This window comes from Chiloscyllium plagiosum, unplaced genomic scaffold (assembly GCF_037043375.1).
Source record: "Chiloscyllium plagiosum isolate Xiang-an unplaced genomic scaffold, Cpla_swu_hap1 HiC_scaffold_16, whole genome shotgun sequence".
Taxonomy (NCBI): Eukaryota; Metazoa; Chordata; class Chondrichthyes; order Orectolobiformes; family Hemiscylliidae; genus Chiloscyllium; species Chiloscyllium plagiosum.
The window spans coordinates 43,435,046-43,460,311 of NW_028270154.1; the positions used below are offsets into that span (position 1 = coordinate 43,435,046).

A 25,266-nucleotide genomic window follows, 5' to 3' on the forward strand; every position below is an offset into this window, starting at 1 on the left:
AAGATACATAGATTTTTTTTTTCTTTACACAAACAGAAATGTTTTAAACCTTTGCACTTCCTTCCAGGATTTACAAATGTTCTGATGTTCACCATTGCCAAAAAAAAAGAAATGTTACCAATCATCTCACATTTCCATTCATTTCAAAAATTGGTGAAATCATGGAACAAGCTACACTAAAATCAAGAAATAAATTATTTTAAATTATTCAACAATAAAAAAAACTCAGCTTCATTGAAAGTTGTACAATTGAAATGAATGCTGACCAAATGTTATGTCTGTGTATAAAACATAAAGATATGAAATATAGGTCATGATTTTCCTTTTCTGTTCTAAATGTAGAGGCAAACATCTTTCAGCAAGGAAACCACCACCAGCAGCAGCAAGAAAGCTCACCATATCAAATGTCAATCAGGTATTTAGATGTGGCCAGTGGGCTTTACAGCCTATCAGAGATCATGGCCAAGCAGTCCACCTTGTCTGAAGCTATCAGCTGATTGGAGGGCAGCAGCCTTCGGTTACTAGCTGCAGGCCAAGCAAACCAGGACTAAATGAGAAGGTTTTTTTAGTTCAGAGAGGAAAATACACACATTGAAGGTGTACAATGAGAGGGAGAAAGGATGGGTTGGGCTTTGAATTAAGGGCAGGAGGCTCAATTCACCACCCCTCACCTCCTTCCTTCATTCATGGCCCTAGTTATCCCAGGGTCAGGATAAAATGGCCCTGTACACTCCACCCCACTCCCCATCACTCCCACCCAAGACAACAGGCTACCCTGGTTTAGTCAGGAAGGTAACCATTCATCTCATCTGCCGGGAGAGCAGGTAAATAGGCTTGTGGCAGTTTGAGGTCCTCAAGTTGTAGATAACTGAACAGAAAAGGGCTGTATTTGATGACAAGTCAGGAAGGAATGCACAGACTGTCCTATGTGTGACTCCATCCACAGCGGTGTGCTAGATTCTGAACTGCCCTGGGCAATTAGTGATAGTAATAAATGCTGACCAGTCAGTGATGCCCACAATCCGTGAGTGAAATTAAAACAACTGCCTGCCAAGAATCCAAGAATTCAATTGTAAATGTGGTTATCTTCCTCATTCTCTTCCGGGGAGATAAATATCTCACTCATTATTATTCACTTTTGTTAAGGATCACTTGAATAGTGTTTTCAGATAAAATGATTTGGGTACTAAGCATTAAGAGTTTTGTGGATCTGAAGGCTTATACAGAATTGCTTGATAATCAGTAGGATTAATCTATGTGCATTTTAAAGAACAGAAGAGTCAGAAATCTATGTTTTTTTCTTTATTACTTCCATTTCATTGCAATATTTAACAAAGAACCAACATGTAGGTTCTAATGAAATCCAAAAATTACATTTTATTGTTTTTCAATAGAAAGCTTCTTAAATGTAATTTCCACCTTAGTTTCATTCAAGCTCTTCCAAAAGTGACGAGTTTTTGAATCTATGAAAACAATCACATGTTTACTGACCTTCTGAATGGACATCACTCATTGACGCAGGATGTGATCTCTTGGAAGCTGACCTCCGGTACACCACGTGGACTCTCCCACTTTCTTCTTCCTCATCTACTTTGTCTTTTTCCAGTGGTTCAATAAAGAACTCATCCTTGTCTGTCCGAATCATGCCAGCCTGAGTGACAGAACCAGAGATAAGACAGTCTTAAATACAAGAAAACTGCTCATGCAGCTATTACGCAGTTCCACTGGACAGGGGAAGTTTGCTTTCAGACACTCAAATACCCACAGGACTTCCATCATTTTAGAATAACTGAACAAGTTAAATACTTTATGAGGAATAATGCAGCAGTCATTCCTTGGTCTGACATTAAAAGCAAAAACACATTTTATCATACAGGTCAACCCTATAACACTTGGAAGAGTTGATAGACAACTGCAATAAAGCTGACTACTCAGAAAAAAAACTACAACCGAACACCAGTGCTGAGTAGGCCCTTGACCATGATCATTGTTTCAAGGTGACTGACGTTGTCATTGAATTCCTGGGTTTCGGGATTTTTATTACTGGTAGAGTATCACATTCTGCAATTCGGTTTGTCTTGCTGTGAAAACTGAAACCCACTGGCCTCATAATGACGTACAAAGTAGTTATATAGGGAGTTCACTGGAGCACAATCATGTCATGATTTAAGCTGTGGTTACGCCCAATATTACATCAGTGTTATTACCAGGAAAAGTGAATAACACATTTTTGCAGTGATGGCCCAAAATATTTTAAAGGAGTCAGTGCTGATGCTACTGAAAATTTACTTACCAGGGATTAACATGTTCTGAAAGAAATTTTGGATTTTGGGCAAATTTTTGTTGCGTTTTCCAGCCCCCTCCCAACCACCCTTCTTAACTTGCTTCAAATGCATAATACGAATGGGAATTCCTGCTGCAGGACTCATTAAAAATGACAAACTCAAATTGCAGTTTACTGTGTCTTACTAGGTGAAGCTCGCTGAGCTATCTATAAATGTTGAATATTATGAATGGAGAAAGCTATACGCCCATTCAAACCTTGAGTATAGGAGTTGGGGGGGGGGTCATATTGTGATTGTACAGGACATTGGTTCGACAGCTTCTGGAATACTCTGTGCAATTCTGGTCTCCTATAGGAAGGGTGTTGTGAAACATGAAAGTGTTCAGAAAAGATTTACAAGGATGTTGCCAGGGTTAGAGGATTTGAGCTGTAGGGAGAGGCTCAATAGGCTGGGGTTGTTTTTCCTGAGCGTCGGCAGCTGAGCGGTGACCTCGTAGAGGTTTACGAAATCTTGAGGGGCATGGATAGGATAAACAGACAAGGTCTTTTCACTGGAGTGGGGGAATCTAGAACTCAAAGGCATAGGTTCAGGGTGAGAGGGGATAGATATAAAAGGGACCTAAGGGACAACTTTTTCACACAGAGGGTGGTACGTGTATGGAATAAGCTGCCAGAAATAGTGGTGGAGGCTGGTACAATTACAACATTTAAAAGACATCTGGATCTGAATGGGAAGGGTTTAGACGGATATGGGCCAAGTGTTGGCAAATGGGACGAGATTAGGTCAGGATATCTGGTCAGCATGGATGAGTTGGGCCGAAGGGTCTGTTTCCATTCTGTAAAATCTATGACTCTGTGTTAATTGACATTTGAATTATGTTCAGCGACCTGGAAAGAAAGCTGCTCAAAAAGGGATGGACAGGTATTGTATTCCACCTACCTTACCTATCACAGGGCTACAAATCATCAATGGGAGGGAGGGTGATAACAAGGCAATTGGCAAGAGAAAGGTCCAAATCACTGTTTGGTATCTCTGAATCAGTTGCCATTCACTTCGGTGTGGGGCAAAGAATGAAATATTTCCAAAAAATGAGGAATTTAAAATCTGACAGGAAGGTGATTGAACATTTTTATTGCTCAGGAAGATTGAAAATATTATTGATGGCATTTAGTGAATGAACATGCTACATTGGTCACATGAATATTTTTTAAGCACACTATTAGAGGTGTTAATCTATGCAAAAGAAATTAAACAATAGGTTGTGGAATATGAATGATGTAAAAGATTGTCTACTTATATCATAGGCACTTCTAAGCTTTATTTCAAAGGATATTAACCAAGAGGTGGACTCTCTCGATTTTATTTACACAAGACTGCTTCAATCATCTGTTTCTTATAACTATCAACAGATTATAATGATTTTGGTAAAACATTTCTATAAACTTGGGTCTGACAAAGCAAACAGACAAGAACAATCCCATACCGAGAGACGGGAAGTCAGATTGACTCTATGACACGGGTATAATCCTTTGCCCAGCCTGTGCCTGATTTTCCACCAGGTGCTCTAATTTGACATTTACTTATATCATGCAAAAAATGTTTACGGCACAGAGTTCATAACATTCAACAGGACACCTGGTCATCTAACCAACGGTGTTTCTTAGTCCATATTTTTAAATATTAGTCAAATGACATGTAAAACTTTTCTGAAGTGAGATGAAGAGTAGAATGTACTTCTAGACCAGTGTGTTCTTGCTTAAAAAGAAACAAAAACAGTTATCATCAGTTAATGGATGTTGGTTTGACAGATCATTCTTTTAAACACAAAACACATTTGGAATTCCATGAAAATAACAGCTACTGCCTTTTGCTTAATGCAAATGAGATAAACAAGGCACTTTCACTTCATGATATAGTCACCTGCAACAATCTTGCCAAATTTAATACTGACACTGACATGTATCATAGAACTGTACTCATTTACTGAATGTTCAACTGCTTTATTATGAATCACTTTCTTTATTATAACTGTAAAGTTTACCTGAATGTTAAGGGTTAGAGTAGATTTGAGCGGTAATCTTGAGGATATTGTAACCAGACCTAAAAATAACTACTTCTGTCAGTATATGCTATTACAATATAAAACATGAGGTTGCAGTGCAGGCTATATTTTCCAGTGCTAAAAAAAAATTCCTTGAATATTTACAATGTCAAAATTTATGCATGGAATTTTGTCCTATGTAAAGTCTACATCTTTTTATTTTACTTTTGTTTATTTACTTTCATTTTGATTGGGAAAAGGACTGTTGTACTTCAAAAAGACTGAGAAAAGAATAGCTATACCTTTAAAATGAAGTAAGTTATTGAAACTCACTGAGGGTCATGATTACATCATTTGCAAACAGTGTGAGAAAGTGTAAGAGATGGCAGCACAGTAGTTGGCTTTAATTGGAGTGACATTAAGCCAGCAACAGGTTGCTGATTGGTCTGTGGAATTGTGACCAATTCTAGATAGACAAGTAATTGTGACCAATTCTAGGTAGACAAGTTCACAAGCCTGCCAACAACTATCTAAGTGGATCCTGAGCAGTTTTTGGGTGTAAACAATATAGTGAGAAGTCCTTGAATCTCTGGAAGGGGTGATGGTGTCTTTTTTTTCCTCTCTCTCTCTCTCTCTCTCTCCAGAAAATACTTGAAGCTAAAAAAAAGCTATTTATTTTCTCCCACCAGTTGCTGCAAGCTGTTGTTTTTATTATGAAGGTGTAGGTGTGTACTGTACCTTTAAGAGTGTGTGGAAGCTGGCACGGACCTAGAGAGATACAGTGTGCTGAAAATTTAAAAAATGTAACATTTGGTTGTAACAAATAGCTGGAGCTGTGTTACCACAGTACAAAACCCCGGGTTCAATTCCCGCCTCAGGCGATTGACTGTGTGGAGTTTGCACATTCTCCCAGTGTCTGTGTGGGTTTCCTCCGGATGCTCCGGTTTCCTCTCTCATTCCAAAAATGTGCAGTTTAGGTGAATTGGCCATGCTAAAATTGCCCTTAGTGTTAGGTGAAGGGGTAAATGTAGGGGAATAGGTCTGAATGGGTTGCGCTTCGGCGGGTCGATGTGGACTTGTTGGGCCGAAGGGCCTGTTTCCACACTAAGTAATCTAAACAAAACAAATTCAAATTCGGCCAGTTTGAATTAAGCCCCAGATACCAAAATAAATCAAATTTGAATTTTACTGTTTTGGATGACATCAAACCAATGAAATGATCCAATGTTTTGGGGCATAAAATCAGACACTTTGAACAGTTGGGGGAGAACAGCAAAGAGCTGCCAGGCACCAAAATAACAGCCAGCTGAATAGCTCACTGAAAGGTACCTTCCCTAAGAAATGTGCGCAGCCGAAGACCAAAGAAATCAACCTCAAGAAATCTACAAGAAAGTTCGACATTCGAAGATGACAACTGGCTTTGAAATTGAGTTGCCATAAAATTAAGTGGGAATTTATCAGACCAGTACTGTAGAGTGGGATTAGAAATAGGTTTAAGAGAAAGGGGTTATAAATAGTTGTTGTTTATTGTTCTCTTCAGACTTAAAGAATAAAATTGTTAATTTTTTCTTTAAATAATGAGATCTGGAATAGTTCCTTGCCTCTCAAAATTTAACAGACTATGGTGCAAGGCAAGCTTCTGTGTGTGTCGGGTTTAAATTAGCAGAGGGGTTTATCCCGTGTCGTACACTTTCAATCAATAAGTCAGAGACTTATAATTTGTGAGCCTGTTGCTGCCTGTCTTCTGAAATAATGGAAGTGAAAGAACCTGAAGGAGGCAGTTCAGAGAAAGTTCATCTTATTGATTCTTGGGATAAAGGGGTTGCTGAACAAGGATGGTATTCAGGAGAACGAGAGCTGTTTACTGCTTTGTCGTTTGATGGGGATGGGATTTAAAGATGCTGTCTAGGACAATCAAGGACGAGGGGGCAGAGTTTCAAAATAAAAAAAGTGTCTCACTTAAGATGGAGATGAGGAATTTCTTGAGGATTGTTAATCTTTGGAATTCTCTTTCCGGGTGAGCAGTGGAGACTGTCATTGAATATATTCGAGGCTGCGTTAGATTTTTGCTCGGGCATTAAGGGTTATGGGGGGCAGGCAGAAAGGCAGAGTCGACACCTTAGTCAGATCTGTCAAAATTTTATTTAATGGCCTTTTCCAATTGTGTTCCAGCTATAGAAACATGTGTAATAACTCCTGGTTGAAACAAGCTGCCAGAGGGAGTGGCAGAGTCTAGAACAATTGCAACATTTAAAAGGCATTTGGATGGGTATATGAATGCAAACGGTTTGGAGGGATATGGGCTGGGTGCTGGCAGGTGGGACTAGATTGTGTTGGGATATCTGGTCAGCACGGACAGGTTGGACCGAAGGGTCTGTTTCTGTGCTGTACACCTCTACGACTCTATGACACTATGACTAGGGGAAACAAAAGAAGCCCCTCATCAATTCTTATTGACAGATACCATGGAAGTGTTTCTCAAGTAATGACACTATTTTGTGTGTATGCGTGCGCGTGTGCACTAGAGGGGAGATTACAGCTTTAATTAATACATTATATGTCAATAGTTCATAGTTGTTTACCTGTGGTTAGAATCTATTTATTTGTAATACAGAGGAACCTTGATTATCCAAAGGACATGGGCGGGCAGTATTTCACTCAAGCCAAGCATCGGAACCATGCGATCTTGCCCGATAATCTGATAATTGAGATTCCTCTAGTTCTTGTTCAGTAAAGAAACCTGGTCTGTACATTCTGTTAATCCGAGCCTGACAGGTAAATTGGGGACAAAAATAGAAATTACTGGAAAAGCTCAGCAGATCTGGCAACAGCTGTAGACAGAAATCACAATTGTCATTTCGGGTTGAGTGACTCTTCCACAGAACCAGGTAAAGTAGGGCTTTTGCATACTTTAATAAAATCTTATTAAATTTTGTGATGACTTTGGGAATAGGGAGGGCTTGATTTCCAGTGAGCTATTCTAATGAGGTGTGACATCTGTACCTTTTGGGCTCTACAGCAATATTCAGCCTATTGTCATGTGATGATCCAATTCACTTGCAATCTATCACAGGACATACTACTAATGATTCAAGCTCTAAACCATACCTTTTGTCAATTGTCCAAGTGGTCAGCTGTACAAAGATACAAAATTCATGTCCAAGGCTCATGTGTATTACAGTTTTTTTTAGATGTATCAGGCAACAATTTCTTTGATAGGGCATGTAACATAATTTTACTGCCCAAATAACTCAAACTAATTGTACTCACTATTACTTGCCTGACAATTGTATAACCACCTCAGGCAACAAGCAGATAAACAGTTAAATGCCAACATTAAAAGTTGCTGCTGCTGTTCTGAGCTTGGTAAAAGTTGCACCCTGCTGTCTGCTTCATCATCAACACATAGTGAATGTTAAAGTTCTATATTTCCTCAGCAGATGCAAACTAAACACTACAGAAAGTTAATTCCCGTCTTTTGAAGGATTAATACCCTTTTAGTGACATTTTGTTAATGACTGTCAATTAATCTCAGGCACTGAATTAATTATTACAAGTGTAAAGTTCCACCCATTCAGGCATTGATCGTTGTTGAAATTTAAAAATATCAACATTTATTATTTACCTTTTACCCCTCTCCTTATCTTTCTTTCTGACCTGACATTAAATATCATCCCCTCAAAGTTACACCTCGTTCTCAGTCCTTGCACTGCTTGAATCAGATTTATGGAGATGCATTCTGATTCACCTGTTTATCCAAATTCTCGACGTGCAGCTTCCTTCGGTGTGAAGTTAGCAGCTCACACCTTCAGCAACTTAAATGGCAAGGCATGGTTTGAACTGTAGGATGCAGGGCAAGTCAAACTAACAAATACACCTTTGATCGTATGAATCAAAAATAAAATCAGGCATGATACATAAGCCAGAAGAAAGTGAGGACTGCAGATGCTGGAGATCAGAATCCAAAAGTGTGGTACAGGAAAAGCACAGCTGGTCAGGCAGCATCCAAGGAACAGGAGAATTGATGTCTCAAGCTCGAAACATTGACTCCTGCTCCTCGGATGCTGCCTGACTGGCTGTGCTTTTCCATTGCCACACTTTTTGAATCTACAAAAGCCACATATTACAACGTAAATGTTTTGTAAACTTTTTGGAACTTATGCTGAAATCCAGTTCAAGCTGCAATCCACCAGTAATTAAACATTTGATAATTCACCAACTCTACAATTTGTTCATTACACTGCTTATTGAAGCTAACTGGTAAATTTAATTATTCACTAACCTGGTTTTTGGAGTTGGTTTCTTAAAGATAAATAGTCCCTTTCAGTGACTTGCGGCTGCTCTTTTTACAAACTAACTTAATCTGAATTTTCATTAGCACTACACTTTTCATTATGCACGACTTTCCATTTTGCAAGACTGTTAATAACATCTGCTTTTCTCACGGTTTAGCATTCTTCTGCTATTTCACTTGCTGCTAACAAATTTGGCACAGGGAGAATTTTTTTGCAGTTATCAATGTCACTCTCAGACTCTGGAGTTCATACGGTTCTAACTCATTTTGGTCCACAATTGACAGGTTTCTCTTACAGACCCTTAGTGACTAAAGAGTGCACATGTCAAGAGCTGAGTCCTTTACACAGCTTCACTGCAGTGAGTCAATTATTGCGAAAATCACATTGTGCAAGTTGGATAACTAATGACCGTACCCAAATCAAATTAGACTATCCTCTGATCATTACATTTTAAAATTGATAAGAGTTATTAGAAAGGCAGGCTAAAGATGACAAGTCACCACGACCAGATGAGATGCATCCATGGATACTTAAGAAAGCAAAGTTTGAAATTTTTGGAGGAACGGACTATAACCTTCCAATCATCATAGGGTACACGGTACACCAGAAGGTGAGGGAATTGCAAATGTGGTTCCAAAAGTGTGTAAGACAAGCCCAGCAACTGCAGGCTGATCAGTTTAACCTTAGCAAGAAGAAAATCTTTGGAGACAATAATGAAGGGCAAAACTAACAAGTCAACTGGATAAACATGACTTCTTTCAGGAAAGCTAGCACAGATGTTTAAAGACAAATCATGCTTAACAAAATCAAGTATTTGATGCAGAAACAAATAAAGTTGATGATGGAAATGTGTTAATGAACTTTAAAAGGCATTTGATAAATTGTCCGGTAACAAGCATGTCAGTAAAGCACAAGGCCATGAAATGAAAAGGGCAGTGGCAGCAAGGATATAAGATCAGTCAAGTGACAATATACAGTGAATAATGGTGAACCATTGTCTTTCAAACTGGAGAAGTATTTATAAATGGGGCTCTTAGGACCTGGTGCATAGACTGAGACTTTGATGTGCAGAGTATAACTTTACAATTAACACATGAAAAAATTTTTTTTAAAAATGACAACATGTGGAATGCATTGCCCAGGATCATAATTGGACGATCATAATTGGATCATGCCTTTTCAAAAGGGAATTGGATAATTATCAGAAGGGGGGAAAGATTACAGTACCAAAGAACAATAACAGGGGAATGGGATTAGTTGGGTTGCTCTTGCAGACTGTCAGCACAGACAGCAGGCCATGCTGTGACCTTTTTAAAGACTACACCTTCCTTTTTATTTATTTTAGATTCCGGACCAAAAGGGGAAAAGAACCGACTTGAACTAAGGACAATGAAAGGAATTACTGTGAGCTGTGCTTATACAGTTGCTTTGTTTGAGCATGAAGTGGTTGGTGGAGGGCGATGAGAGATCTAAGACTCCACAGCACTGGGGCTGTGCACACAGAATGAGCTTTGGCCAGCGACAGATTGCGTTGTAGAATCGGGACAAGTTGTGGATACCAGAAGGCATCAGCATAATGACTGATATACAATATTAACTCAATCAGAGAAGCTGTTTTATTATTGTTAACTCTGGTTATCTGCCCAGGAAACCAAACAATTTGTGTCATAATGTGGGAATATAAGAAAACAGCTTTTCTGATTGAGTTAATATCGTATAACAGTTAAATTAGTTTCTGCTGCTAATAGGGTTACATGACAAACAGAGTGTTGAACAGCTTATTTAAACACATACACATGCTACCACAACTGAACCTAACCAGTGTCACAAGGGTTCAAGTCAAGTGATTTACTGACAGAACGTCATGTTGTAATTGGCTTATTGTGTAGCTAAGGCTTGAAAAATTAAATATAAGTAAGATAAAGCTATTAGTGTCTTGATGTCTAAAAATGTAAGATGAAGTTAGAATCGGTGCAGTTTCACACTTCTTCTCAGCAACCAGAATGTAACTGTCACTGCTTCTGAATAACAATTCTCAAACTTTTACCTATTGAAACCGGTTATTCTAAGAATAAAAAGAGAGCGTATCCAACAACTACACCACAGAGACCAAAGCCTCCAGACTGGAGAAAAGGCAAGGCCTCTTTCTTTCTATGTAAAGTAACTAAAGCATTGAAGACAGAGATATTCTCTCCCACCTGCAAAGAATTGGAAACTATCTGGAAACAAGGTATCAAAGAACAGAAGATCTCAAAACAATAAGGATACCTCACCGAATCTTGTGGACTGCTGCTATTGAACAATTTAGCGTCTATTTCCTTCAAACATAACACCCATCTTTGTTTGGCTGTGTCTGTATTCATGTCCAGGGATTAAAGAAGTTGGGGAGCAGAGTGATGTTGAACATTAATATTTTTGTCTGACTATGATTACAATTAATGAAATTTATTATAAGTAGCAGTTCTTATTAAGTAGATAAATCTGTTTTTTTTTTACTGTTAACGAGGATCCATCAGACAGGTAATTAGAGACTTTTAAATATTTTGATTAAAGTTTTAACCTTTCTGATGACCCTGGATCTAGTGGGATTTGAATATCAGCACACTTTCCCAAATGGGTCATGACACTATTCTGAGAGTCTGTATAGCCATCCATCTCATTTTCAATTATTTCAACGGAAATGCAGACAGAATTTCTGTAGCCAGTCTTTGTATTGATTCTGATTGATGACAACCAGTTGTACCATCATGTGTGATTTCGAAAAAAAAATCAAACATTAGGAGACCTCTTTAAATTCCAGCTGAATAAAAACTGCACCAAACAATAAACATTTTATACTCCCTATGACTTAGCTTACACCAAACACGCATGCTCACCAAATCACTAGATTAATGCTTCCCTACCACATTTATGCTAAATTGCAGCTTTATTTTTAATATATCAGAGTTCCTGAACAGGCTCTTTTCGTAGAAGAGCAGTAAGCCTAAAATATAGAGCTAGAAAAGACCTTGTATCACAAAAAGTGACTCACCATGATATTGTGCAGCCAAACAATTATAATCAAACTGCTGTCCAGCTCCAAACATTTTTGGCTGCTTTCCAAAAACAAATCTAAACCAAACTCCAAAAACTAAGCCAGTAAAGATTGATGTTTTGCCAAATGAAACATATGGTTTGTATGAAGAAACTTCTTTCAGGCCACATTATATGCTACAAAGAATTTCACAGCGAGGAGGAAAACAGAGAAAATAAGACTGTCACTGGCGCTCATTGTATATATGCGTGGCCTAAAGAACTTCAGCTTGTGGCTTGTCACATGCAGCAAAGGGAGTCAGTTGGTCACCGTCATGTCAAGCACTACCAAATCCCACAATGCAAACAAATGCTGAACTGCTCATGGAAAGAGATACCAAAAAGAAATTTCAAAGGGAACATGATGATAAGAAACACATTAGTTGTTTCTAACATATTCATGAACAAATAGAACTGTAAAGATGCATTAATTCATATAAGCATCCCAAATCACAGCAAAAAAGAATTTTTAAAATGTTGCCAAGTACTTGCATCACCAAATTTTCTTGTTTTATGATGAAAGACTTTTTCAATTGTGCTATTTTCAAAGTGTTTGTCAACCAAAAGACGGCATTGATTATGTTACACGTCACAAAAAAAAGCAGTCTAACAGGAAACCAGAAGAGCCAGATCCTTTGGCCACTGGGCAGAACAAACAAGATCGCCTACAATGTGCACCAAGTTAAACATTGCCAGAGCTCAGATGCCCAATATTATGGAAAATTTAGAGATCATCTGATCAGGTGGTTGGTTCAAATTTCATGTAATTCATTGCTGTTTTAGGAACTGAAAATTTAGCATTGCATCATGGAAAAACATTAAGTGTCAAGTGCAAAAGGTGAGAGATGCTTTTAACTGCAACTGGTGTGTTATAACTCATTGTATAATTTGCAAGAGAAAGCCTGAATTAGGTTTTCGATTGCAAACTTAAATTGATAAAAAAAACCATTACTAGGATATACAACCTTTATATTTTACATCATACACGACGTAATTCTTTTATGTGGTCAGCAAAACGGGCATTTAGTTTGACAACTGCATCCTGTTAGTGAAGAATACCATTCATGTTGCCACGGCATTGCAGCAGTGTAGAACGATCAGCTTTATCTGTTACTGTTACTATAATCACCATTGTTAGGGCAATAAGTTAAGACAGAATCATGTTATTATCCAACTACTTTATTTATTTGCCAGTCATTACTGTAAAAATTCTCAAAAACATGTTTTAATTATTTCATGGGAGGTGGGTATCACTGGCATTTGTTGGCCACCATCATTGCCACTCTACTGTGTGAACTGCTGGGCCATTTCAGAGGGCAGCTAAGCGACAACGACAATGACATCACTGAAATCACATGCAAACCAGATTAGGTAAAGACAAATGCTCTTTCCTGAAAGGGCACGAATGAACCAGATACGTTTTTAAAACAATTGATGATAGTTTCATTGTCAACGTCAGGAGATTAATCTTCAATTCTAGATTCATTAATTGCCTTTACACTCCATCAGATTCTACACTGGGATATGGATCCAACTTCTAGATTACTGGTTCAGTGGGAGTGATGTTATCAACCTCTCTCCATCTTTTGGCCTTTTTTGTTGTATCGTTTTGTAGACGTTATTTAAAAAGACTTTGAAATGCATCAAACCTATACACTGTTCAATTTTGCACTATTTATTAATGTTTGTTGTTTGCTACAAATTAATAAAATCCTCCTGTTCTCCCAGGAAGTGCTCTGTGCTCTCGATAATTCTTGGGCCAGTGACAGAGGCTTTTAATCACCATAATTGTTGAATAAAAACTAAAAATAAATACATTGAAGAATCATCACCTATTGAAGAGCTCGAGACAATAACTTCAGAGCCCCATTAGCTAACAAGTGTGCTGGCCGCACATGCAGAGTCAGACTTCCGTAGTACTGATGCTCTTACCACCGGCCAGAAAGGCACCATTGTACCTGCACTGGTTGCTACAGTGTGAGCTGAGCACCTACGCACAATTATTCCTGCCATTATTCTGGTAAGCAGCAGTTACAATGTTAAGATTATCAATTAGAAATCAATAATCAGTAAACAGCCAGGAACAAGAAAGAACAAATGAAACTTTTTAACCTATTCTCTAAATATCTTTTCAGCCATCATCCTATGTATCCATCATCCTTCGTGGATTTGGGAGTTTGAGAATTCTGGTAAAATCTCAAACTTCTGAGGAAGACATTTATAAGAAGCCATTTTGAACACAAAAAGAGAACTACAGTGGCATAATAATCTGACATTGAATTATCCAATATGTTATAAACTCAATCTCAGCATAGCAGAAATTTCAACAACATTAAACTATGCTTGGCAGGAACATAGAGGTGGTTTTCAAATTGTGCTCCCAGCTTTGGTCATTGGGAGCATTCATCACAATTCTGGTTATGTGCCATAATTTTCTGAACATCAATTTTCACCTCGAGATGAGATTTCTCAAAGAAGTGCAATGTCAGATTATTATGCCACTGTCGTTCTCTATTGTGTTCAAAATGGCTTCTTATAAATGCCTTCTTCAGAAGTTTGAGATTTTACCAGAATTCTCAAGCTCCCAAATCCACGAAGGAAAAGACTCAGCTATCTGGCTGGCTCCACCATTCTATACATGTAATAATATCACATTTCTGATGAAGGACTTGTGCCCGAAACGTCGACTCTCCTGCTCCTCAGATGATGCCAGACCTGCTGTGCTTTCTAAAGTTACATACATAAAGTTACAAGTTGCAGAGTCCAAGTATATCATATTAATTTCATATAATCAACAGTTTTAATTAACTGCATTAGAATGAGTCTTAGTCCACATATGACTAAAGCAGCATTAGTTATTCAAAGGAAATCTTAAGGCAGGAACAACAGTGACCTGTGGCTTTAAGTTATGCCATTTCAAAGATAATTTCAAGTCTCTTTTAAGCTATGATTTTTTTTGGTAAAGGGTAGATTAAGTGGTCAATTTTTGAATGTTCAGCACTTTAAATAGAAGAGAATACAAAAATATGAAGCCACCAACTAATGTCAAGCACATTCATTGAACCTAATAACCAAACAAGCTGACAGGTCATGCTGGGAACACTACTGATGTGAAAGGCATTCTTCAGGACAGTAGAGTGAGCAATAGGTTCTTCCCCAAATTCGTGGCATTGGTACCAGAGCCATTTTAAATATTAAACGGTAACATAGATCAGAACAGGAGTAGACGATATGGCTCTTTTGCCTGGTCTTCCATTCAACACAATCATGTCTGATCTTTGGCCTCAACTCTACCTCCAGCTTTTCTGCAAAGCCCTTAAATTTCTGAGAAATCAAGAATTTAGCCGTTAATCCCAGCCTTGAATATACTCAACAATGGGGCAACCACAATTCAAAGCAAATATTCACAACACTTTAAATTAAAGACATTTCTCCCCCTCTCAGTCACTGACCTAAAATATTGGACCTTTGACTACCAGCTCTCCCTCTAGGCAAGAGGGCCAGTAAAATGGGGAGGGAAGGTAGGGGAGGTGTTAGACCCACCATCTTTGTGGGGAATGGGAAAGAGAAAGTGAAGGATAGCATTTCCATCCAGTGACTAATTAAATCACTCCAGCAACAATTAAGGTCTTTCTTCTGCATTGTGGATGCTCTCTGCCAGGTGGACAAAACACCAGGTAAATCCTGGTAACCTGGGAGGCGGGGCATTTTTGATAATCTATCTGGTCACTCTTTGATGGAGGAGGTTCTGTTAACAACAGCTATCCCTTGGCACCTCCTCCTTTCTCCCTCATCCATGTCATCCAATCCCCACTGACTGACTGGACTTAGAGTCGGAAGGATGACATGCTTACACCACATCATCTTCTGGATGTTATCCAAACTTTGGTCATCATTCCCAGTGACAGTCAAATGGCAACTCACTAGTTGCAGGCTTCTAAGAAAGGTGACCAAGTGCTCTGGCAACAGTCAAGGCCTAGTCACTCTCTGCTTTGCAACGGGAGCCCTGCCAATGGGAAAATCCTATTACCCACTACTTCTCTCTTCACTAATGCTGCTTGACCTGCTCTGCATTTCCAGCACATTCTATTTTATTTCAGAATTTCTACATCTGTATATTTAATTTCCTTTATTCTGAGAATCTTCCCCTGCAGATTCTCCAGCCAAAGAAATATGTCAAGTAATTTCAAAATCTTGTATGTTTCAATTAACTCTCATTATTCTCAACTCCGTGGAGTTTAGGCCCAGTTTACACAGATTCTCATCATAGGGCAGACCTCTCATCCCAGTAATGAATCTATTGAAGCTTCGCCATCCCACCACAAATCAAATACAAGTAAACAATCCTTTATCCAAAATTCCGAAATCCGAGAAGCTCTAAAGTCCGAAGGTTTTGTTGTTAAGTTTTTCTCTCATTAACAAGGTTGCTTGGCCTGCAGTTAACCCAAGTTGACACCCACTCGATGCATGTTACTCAGATGCGACATGGTGGGGGGGTGGGGCGTGGCCCAGCACTGGCAGGCCTCAATTCTGTCTTAAGGCCTCTTTTACTCAGTGAGTCTGCTCCTTCGGTAAGATTTTTAAAAGTTTCACCATCATACTGTCACTTATTCTGAAATTTGAAAATTTCTGAATTCTGAAAACCAGCTGGTCCTGAGCATTTCAGATAAAGGATTGTGCACCTATCTTTTATTCAATATTGAAAACAGAACTGCACACAGTACTCTAGGTGCGGTTTCACCACACACTACACAAAGTCCTTTGTTCTTTCATGGGATGTGAACATCATGAGCAAGACCTGGACTTGTTGTCAAGCCCAATTGCCTTGAGAAGATGATGGTGAGCCATCTTCCCAAACCACTGTGATTAGCCTAGCAGTTGCAGTTGATCTAGTTATCTGCAATGATCTGCAATGGCTACCCACATTCTTCTCCTACACTGGTCCAAATTGATGATAAACAAGAACAAGGGAAGGAATTTGCTAATGGGGTACCACCTACCATTTTGAAAAGGCTTCCATACTCAGCCTGACTGACAAAGATCCAGGCTTACAATCAGATGTTCCACGGCTCTGGCAGCATTTGTGGAGAGAAAATAGTGTAGTCACCATTCTGAAGAAAGGTCACTAGACCCGAAATGTTAACTCTGTTTCTCTCCGCAGATGCTGCTAGACCTAGAATCGTACAAAACCCTTACACAGTGTTGAAGCAGGCAATTCAGCCCTCCAAAGAGATCCCATCCAGACTCATCCCATCCTTTTAACCCTGAATTTTCCATGGCTAACCCACACGTCCCTGGATACGATGTGGCAACTTAGCATGGCCAATCCACCTAGCCTGCACATCTTTGGACTGTGGGAGGAAACCAGATCCCCCAAAGGAAATCCACGCAGACACAGGGAGAATGTGCAAACATCACACACTCGGTCACCCAAGGGTGGAATCGAGCCCAGTTCTCTGAGGCTTCGAGGCAGCAGTGCTAACCACTAAGGCACTGAAAAACCATGCCAGACTTGCTGAGATTCTCCAGCAATTTCTGTTTTTGTTTCAGAGTCCAGTCTGACAGCCACATTTTCTAACCATCTCATAAGATTCTTTAAATTAAAGTCTCATCCATGCAGAAAGAGGCCACCCTTTTTGAAGAGAATATCCTGGCAATCATGGGAAGGGTCACTTTGGGAAAGAAGGCCAGAAATGCCATGCGAGTTTCTTCATATCTGATCACCTTTGTCTCTACTGCCTTCTGATGTCCCACCGTAAGCACTTTTCAGGACAAACTGAAGATACTTGTCAAAGCTGCTTTCTCCTCCCCAGTCACCCGATTGTCAGCTACATTTTGTTCATGGAGCTAAGAACCCATTTAGTAATTGAAAACTGCAAAAAATGTCAAATTTCCAGCAAAATAAAACTCCTTTAAAAAGTCACTGGGCTCGAAACATTCACTCTTTTTCTCTCCCCACAGATGCTACCAAAGCTGCTGAGTGTCTCAAGCACTTTGTTTTTATTGCAGATCCTCAGCATCTGCAATAAAAACAAGGGGAGATGCTGAGGATCTGCAATATCTGGTAATTGTAATTAGTCTTTGCAATATCTTAACCCTTTCACACGCACTCAGAAACAGACATACAATCATCTACCACATCTTGCAAGGCAAATTCCTTTCTATAAATGTATATTGGAGGCAACATTCTAATATATGTCTGTTCAGCTACTGTACACCACACAGTATAGTGCCAGTGACCCAGAGCTAGCCAATCTTTCAAAGAACCTTACAGCACTTTAATCAATGTTTCCAAGCATCAACATCTTTATATATATCCTGGAAATTGTGAACAATGACCCTATGGGACAATAAGCGGTTTGCAAAGAAAGAAGCAACTACTGGTACCAATATGGGGACCACAAATGATCCTTCATTCTTCAAATATACAGCATAGTAGAACAGAAATCATTTCCCCATCTCTTTATTTCCCATGCTTCTTTTTTAAGGGTTGGGAGATGAAACAGTTAACCCTGAAATGGCTACTTATTTGATACAGAGAAGCATAGAATCCCTACAGTGCAGGGAGAGGCCAGTTACCCCAGAGTCTGCACCGACCCTCCAAAATGCATCCTACCCTATTCTCGTAGCCCCACATTTACCATAGTTAATCCATCTAACCTGCATATCCCTGGACACTACAGGGCAATTTAGTATGGCCAAGCCACGACAACTCACCTCCACATCTTTGAACTCAGAGGAAACCAGAGCACCTGGAGGAAACCCACACAGACAAGGGGAGAATGTGCAAACTCTACACAGACAGTTGCCAGAGGCTGGAATCAAACCCGGGTGCCTGGCACCGTAAGGTGGCAGTGCTAACCACTGTGCCACCTACATTCATGCATAGCAAGCTGCTACGTAGGGTGATTGTTATCCAAAAAGGAAGCAGAGACAAAAAGGTTGAGGGAGGAGATGGCCTTGATTCTTACTGCCACTCCTATGTTGCAGGTTTGCATTAGCTCTCTAATTGCATCACTGCAGAACTGATGGCTTAAGAAGCAGTTCTCAGCTAGTTCATATCACGCAGGTTTATCTTGACCATCAGGTACAGTTGCTGGAGCATTGTCACAGTCACTCCTTGGTGTTTTCAGATTTCCCCTCACGTCCTTTGACCTTTGTCATCCATTTATGAAGCCCACAGTCACAGTACTTTGAAAGCAGTATTCATGGCAGATTAAACTTGCCAGTGAAGCTTAAAGTGATCATCTTCCAAACAGTGATATTCTATTGGACTTTAACATCCATTTAACTTTAGGGGTAAGTCAGAAATGCAGAAGATGAAGCACTGCATCTTATTAAATGGATTGAAAGTTTGTGCAGGGTCTGCTTCCACTGTGCTGCTGGCTGGCTGCCAATTGTACTCCCAGAACAAATCCAAGGATTGGGGCAATTAAACACTTCAGGCAGTTTCTGATGCCACTGAGTACACTAATCTTGCCTCTGCTCCACTGGGAGAAAATGGAATCCAGTCCCTCCTCAGGGAAAATAAAGATGTTAAATTTAGCCAAACAGTTTACTGATAGGTCAGTTTCTCTAATTCAATCCAGAGTTCTGTGTTGAGCAAACAGACCTGTTAAAGTTAAAATTTTCCCAAACCATTTGGAAAGATGGATATCAAAAAAGTACAGAACATTATCCAGCATTCCTATGTCACAAGCAAGATGGCCTGTCACTTAATACTCTCTCCTATTATTATCTAATGTCCACACAAAAAGGGGATCCACCTCTGGAGTAAATAACGTGTTTGAAAATACTTAAAAGTCAACAAAAAAAAAGTTCAGATCCTAATCAGACTTTGCCTGCAAAGATTATGTCAGCTGCATGTCAATTTGAGGGAGGATATTCCAAGTGACGTGAAAATGAAAGTCTTGCAGCGTGTGAGAGAAGGTAAGTATTGTTGACAGGAAAACAGACAAGCAAAATCTGTTAAGCGCGTGACATAAACTGGTGAGTTTTGGGTCATGCTGTTTTCTGGCTCCTGCTTATCCAGTGCCTGATGCCAAAAATTCACTTTCATTGGCCAGAATTCTTACCCTGCTGAGACTAACAAAGTTGTCAAGATCAGAAACTATAAGACAGCTGGAAGAGACAAATAAAAGGTCAGACATGAAGCAGAGAACCCTTTTAATGTCTCCTTTTAAATGAGATGCTTACATAAATTTTTTAAATGTGCAACCGTAACTATATACAGTCCCAGTATCTGCAAGGGATAGAGTATGGGCTTTCCATGGGATAACAAAGAATTATGGAGACCAATCCAATATACCATAAAGGACCACACCATGTATACGGAGGACAATGGGATAAAGATGGGTTTGGGGCTGAGCTCACAAAAAGACTTGCAGGTAACAAACAGCAGACAACAAGGAACTGAGCGTAGTTCATTGCATCAAAGTGAGGCACAGAAATTCCAGCTTTGCATTGAAGATTAGCTTTGGTATTTGGCCATCTCAGAAGCAATGCTCAAAATACAGGATGGCAACCAGAGAAAAATCATCTCCATGAATAAATTCAAAAGAAATAGTGAGCAGCTGCTGTTCTCCTCACAGGCTGGTTCTTGTTCACTTCCATGTTTACTGTTGACAAAAACGTGGGACAGAAACAGCAAGTCAGCACTGGCAGCGAGTGAGATGCTGGGCGCAAAGCAGAAGCTGAGTTTTGAGGTGCCGAGAGATGGCAAAGGTGGGCTTGTCACAGAGCTACCTCCAGCCAGGTTAGGGGCCTTTTACCAGGGTTACAAGGGCCTTTGTCACCTATCTGGGAGGTCCATTTGATGGATGTATAGTAGGGGCCAGCTGAGGGAGGACAATTGGCAAGATAAAAGGCAGTTCCAAATGGGATGTGGTGGAGGGTTGTGAGGAAGAGTCAACAAGGAGACTTCAAAAGAGGTATGGAGGAAGAAAAGGTGGCTATAAAAGGTGTGGGGGTGGGAAAGAAGCAGAGGGAAGGAGGTAGCATTAAGATAGGCGAGAAGGAAAAGGGGCTGCAAGAGAAGTATGTGAAGGAGGAGGCTGCAAGATAGGAATGAGAGAGAGGGCAGTTACAAATTTGGGTATGGGCAAAGAGGAAAGAAACAAATGAACGATAGCAGTTTTAAACTTATCAATACAGGAATGCTCAGTTAACTGTGATCCAATAAAACTTTCAATCACCAAGATAATGCAACTAATGTGGAATTTTTTGTGTAAGGCTGCAAAACATCAGGTGATACTATATTTGGAATTACATTTTAGAAATTAATGCTATCCTAGCTTTGTGGCTTGCAGTTTAGGGGACAGTTGAGCTTATTGATCAATAATTCCATTTCTGCTTCTGAATTCAAATAACCAAAACATCAAGAGAATTACAGCATCATGCAATAAATGAGTTAATGAGAATGAAATTTAGTCACCCAAATCCAAAATGTAGCCTTTAGAAAGAAAAACTATCTTGAGCCCTGCCCAGAGTGGTCAAGAATTTAGATTATGACGCAGAAGAGTATGTGTTGCCATTCGACAGAACTGACATCAGAAGCTGGTCTCCGGGGATTTTCTCATGTATTCAATTGTTATCAGTTACTTGAGTCACACAGCATACATGGTGAAAACAAATTGCCGAAATCAAAATAATGCATAAACATCTAACTCAAAGTACAAGTACTTTCGTTATTTAAATAAACAAAAATACTAAACTGGAAGAATCTCAAAAGAAGAGGGAGTGCAATCTCAGCAGACCACGCAGCTTTGAAACAAGCAAATAAAGGAAGCAATATAGTGACCATAGATTACAATTGCTCCATTTCTTCATTTTCATTTCAAGAAGAGTAATTTATTTAGATGAATTCTAGATGGACTTTAAGATTTTAGTTCAATATCTCTAATACGAGAAAGTACCAGTTTAATTTGTTCGAGGAAAAAAATCTATTTGAACTACAAGAGTACTAGTAATAAATCGTTAGTAAACCAGAATCAGAGGCTTTCATAGGTTCAAATGCCACCTTGGTAGATGGCGAAATCTGGATTTGAATAAAATACCCAGAAAAGGAGGTTTAGCCTAATGGAACCATATAACTGTTGTTGATTGCTATACAAACCCATCTGGTTCACTATTGTCCTGCTGTCTATTTGCCAATCTGGCCTACATGCGAGTCCAGACCCAACTAATATAGTTTTTTTTAAGATTACTTACAGTGTGGAAACAGGCCCTTCGGCCCAACAAGTCCACACCGACCCGCCGGAGCGTAACCCACCCATTTCCGTACATTTACCCCTTTACCTAACACTACGGGCAATTTAGTATGGCCAATTCACCTGACGTGCACATCTTTGGACTGTGGGAGGAAACCGGAGCTCCCGGAGGAAACCCACGCAGACACGGGGAGAATGTGCAAACTCCACACAGTCAGTCGCCTGAGTCGGGAATTGAACCCGGGTCTCTGGCACTGTGAGGCAGCAGTGCTAACCACTGTGCCACCGTGCCGCCCACAGTTGACTCTTAGCTGTGGCCTGGACAATTAGAGATGGTAAAAAATGCTGGTCTAGTCAGTGATGCCCATGTCCCATGAATAGTAAATAAAGTTAACTATCTAGATCTTCATCAAGGTGAGGATTGGTGGACATATACACACAAAAACAAAACCTTTTCACTTCAGCAATTATGTCCGTATCAAGCGGTCTTAGATCACTCTTCAATCGACCTGATCTTTAATCTTAGAAATATTCCCCTAATGCAAAAAGATGAAGTGGGTTAGAATCCCTATTTCTGACCTACATCAGACAAGAAGTTACTAATTTACTTTTGAAAGAGTTTCCCAGCCAAAACCTCCAGCCAGAAGCCTTCCCAGCCAAAACAACACAATCTAGTTCAGAAATCCATGTAGGTGTGCTGAATCCACACTCCTGTTCTGCTAAAGTATTCTGTGGTTTATGTTGTATGATGAATCCTCGCCAGTACTGGTGTACTGGTCACCATCAGGCAGATTTGCTATATTAATCTCCTTGTAGATTAGGATTTACGTGGCCTACTTGGTCCATTCCCTGACTGCTGATGCCACAGGCTCCTCTCCTGCCTGGGTCTCTCTGGCAGTGCCATTTAGTGCCAGCGGTCTCGGTGTTTCTTCCTTGGTCAGCTCTGGTGCAGTCATTGAGAGATGCTCAGCAGATTATGTGCTCACACTTTTTCAATGATGACAGTCCCCAAGGAGTCAGCACCTGCTTGAATTTGGGGGTGGGGGGGTGGGGGGTTGTGGAGAAGGGGAGACTGCAGGAGACAGCCTTGTCAATGCTTCCTCTGAGGCTTTGATACTCTTATCCTCAGGAGGTCCAGGACGTTGCTTCTGGGTGTTTCTCCACTAATGCTGTGGATGATGCTGACTGTGGGAGGGTGGCTGGGTGAAATGGAGTAAAAGTAACATGATGTAGGCAATGGTGAGAATGACAGAGCATGAGTCTTGGAGGGAGGGAATTGCAGCAGCAGAGATAGACTGTGAGAGAGATCTGGCAAATAATATGGCACTTACCTGGCACAATGGGGTAAGTTATTGACCTAGTTATAGCATTGCGCTGTTCCTCTGCACTGTGGAGGTGATACTGACCCATGTGGTGACCTGGGACCAGCCTGCCAGGCTTGGCTTCCTCTGCTGATCCTCCAGGAAGAGGACCCCCCTCTCCTCCGCACAACCCTCTCAACCCAAACCTCCAGGTCCCTGTCAGAGAATTGTACTGCCATGTTCCCATGTGCAGATTCTGTGCATCAATGAGCAGAGCAGTTTCAAAATCCCAATGCTTGTCAAGGTGCACAGCGGCCTTTCAAAGATAGTGTGTTCAATGGACGACTGTCTTTTGATGGAGATCCACTAATGGAGAGTTGTATCAGGAACAGTGTGTGGTAACATGGGACTGAAATCGAACAGAAGACATGACATGGGGCATGGTAAGTAATTAACATGGTAAGTAATTTTGGTAAGATTCACTGAGAAAACCATTATGCTTTGTAGTGAAAAACTTTCAAAACCCTCGATTCCACTTGAACCAGATTCAGCCTGGTGTTTACACAATATTGTTTATCTTTTGCTATAGTAAAGTCTGAAAAGTTGACAATATTTTGCACTTCAAGCCACTAAATGCAAGTTCAGATCTTTTTAAGCGTTACTGCAAGTCCCACTGAGGATTGTAACACTTCCACATTCTACCTTGCAGAAGTCGGAGGTCAGCCAAAACTCTGCTACTCATGGCTTTTCTTGGACTGAGTTCCATTCCTCCAGCAAGACTGTGCTCACTGGCCAATACTGGCTCCTAGTTAGGTAGAGTCTCCATTTAAAAGTTCTCAGCCTGGTGAGTAAGTTTTTCCACAACTTCACCACTCCCCAGCTCTAATCTCCTTTGCCCCACAACTACCATCATATCTGTGTACTTCTAATTCACTTTTAGTTGCTCCAACATTGTGGGCTGTGCCTTAAATTGCCTAAGCCCCTCGCTCTGAAATACCCTCTCTGCCTTATTTTCCTGGTTTTAGAGAGATCTTTAAAAGCTACACTGTGCAAACTTTTACTCACCTGACTTTTGTAATAGCTCAAGGTGTCTTACCTTTATTTTATAATCCTGAGAAGTACCTTGAGGTGTCTCATTATATTAAAGGCAATATACAAATTCTTGATGTGGACTTAGGACACAGTTTCCAATTGCTTTAAATTTCACAGAACATAGAATGTGTGACACTGGTCAGAAACATGTTGGAAGAGTGAAGACTTGAGGTATACAAAGGGTTCAGCAACTGGACGGTTGTGATAGGATAGAAACAGATCATTATTTCTACCTCCTTTTACAAACATAAGGTAAAGAAGAAAGAAAAGTGTCAGGTGCAAGATCAAACATACAGTTCAGAAACAAAATGAATATAGAAGCTTCAGAAAGAAAGTGAGAAAGCATTACAGAGAAGCAAGGATGGATGAGAAAGGCTGGTGGCCAAAATAAAAGGGCCAAAGCCAATGTTATTTATAAGCATTTAAATTGTTAAAAAAAGGAAGTGTAAAAGGATCAGGGCTGATTAGAGACAAAAGGGGAAATTTATAGATAGAGGAATAGGCATGGCTCAGATATTAAAATGAACAATTTCCATCTGTCTTTACCAAAAAGATAGATGCTACTTAGGCCACAAGGACGATGAAGAAAACTCTGCTACTAGTTGAGGAAGTGTTAAATCAGCTGACAGCATTTAAAGTTTGCAAAGTACATGGACCAGATGAGATGCATCATGAGGATATTGAAGGAAAGGAGAATAGAAATTGCAGGGGTACTCATCATAATTGTTTTCAGTCTTCCCTAGATTGAAGGTAAATCCCAGAAAACTGGAGACTTGCAAACATTACGTCATTGTTCAATAAAAAAGGATTGTGAGGATGAACCCAGCAACTGCAGACCAGACACTTTAGTTTCAGAGGTGGGGAAATTTTGAAATTAGTGGATGAATCAAAACTTGGAAGCATTGTACACTATGAAAAGGACAATGTATTGTATTACTCAAAAAATAACACAGGCACATTGGTGAAGTGGGC

General features: G+C 39.9%; 1 protein-coding gene across 2 annotated transcripts in view; it reads right to left on the minus strand.

Annotated features, from left to right (window-relative positions):
• Window positions 1-25,266, minus strand: part of LOC122556645 (A disintegrin and metalloproteinase with thrombospondin motifs 2-like) — a 377,553-nt gene that overhangs the window by 163,730 nt on the left and 188,557 nt on the right. For both annotated transcript variants that reach the window (XM_087995344.1, XM_043703613.2), the window contains exon 3: window positions 1,492-1,651. In XM_087995344.1, the coding sequence (XP_087851470.1) occupies window positions 1,492-1,651 (160 nt within the window). The remainder of the gene's footprint in view (window positions 1-1,491; window positions 1,652-25,266) is intronic.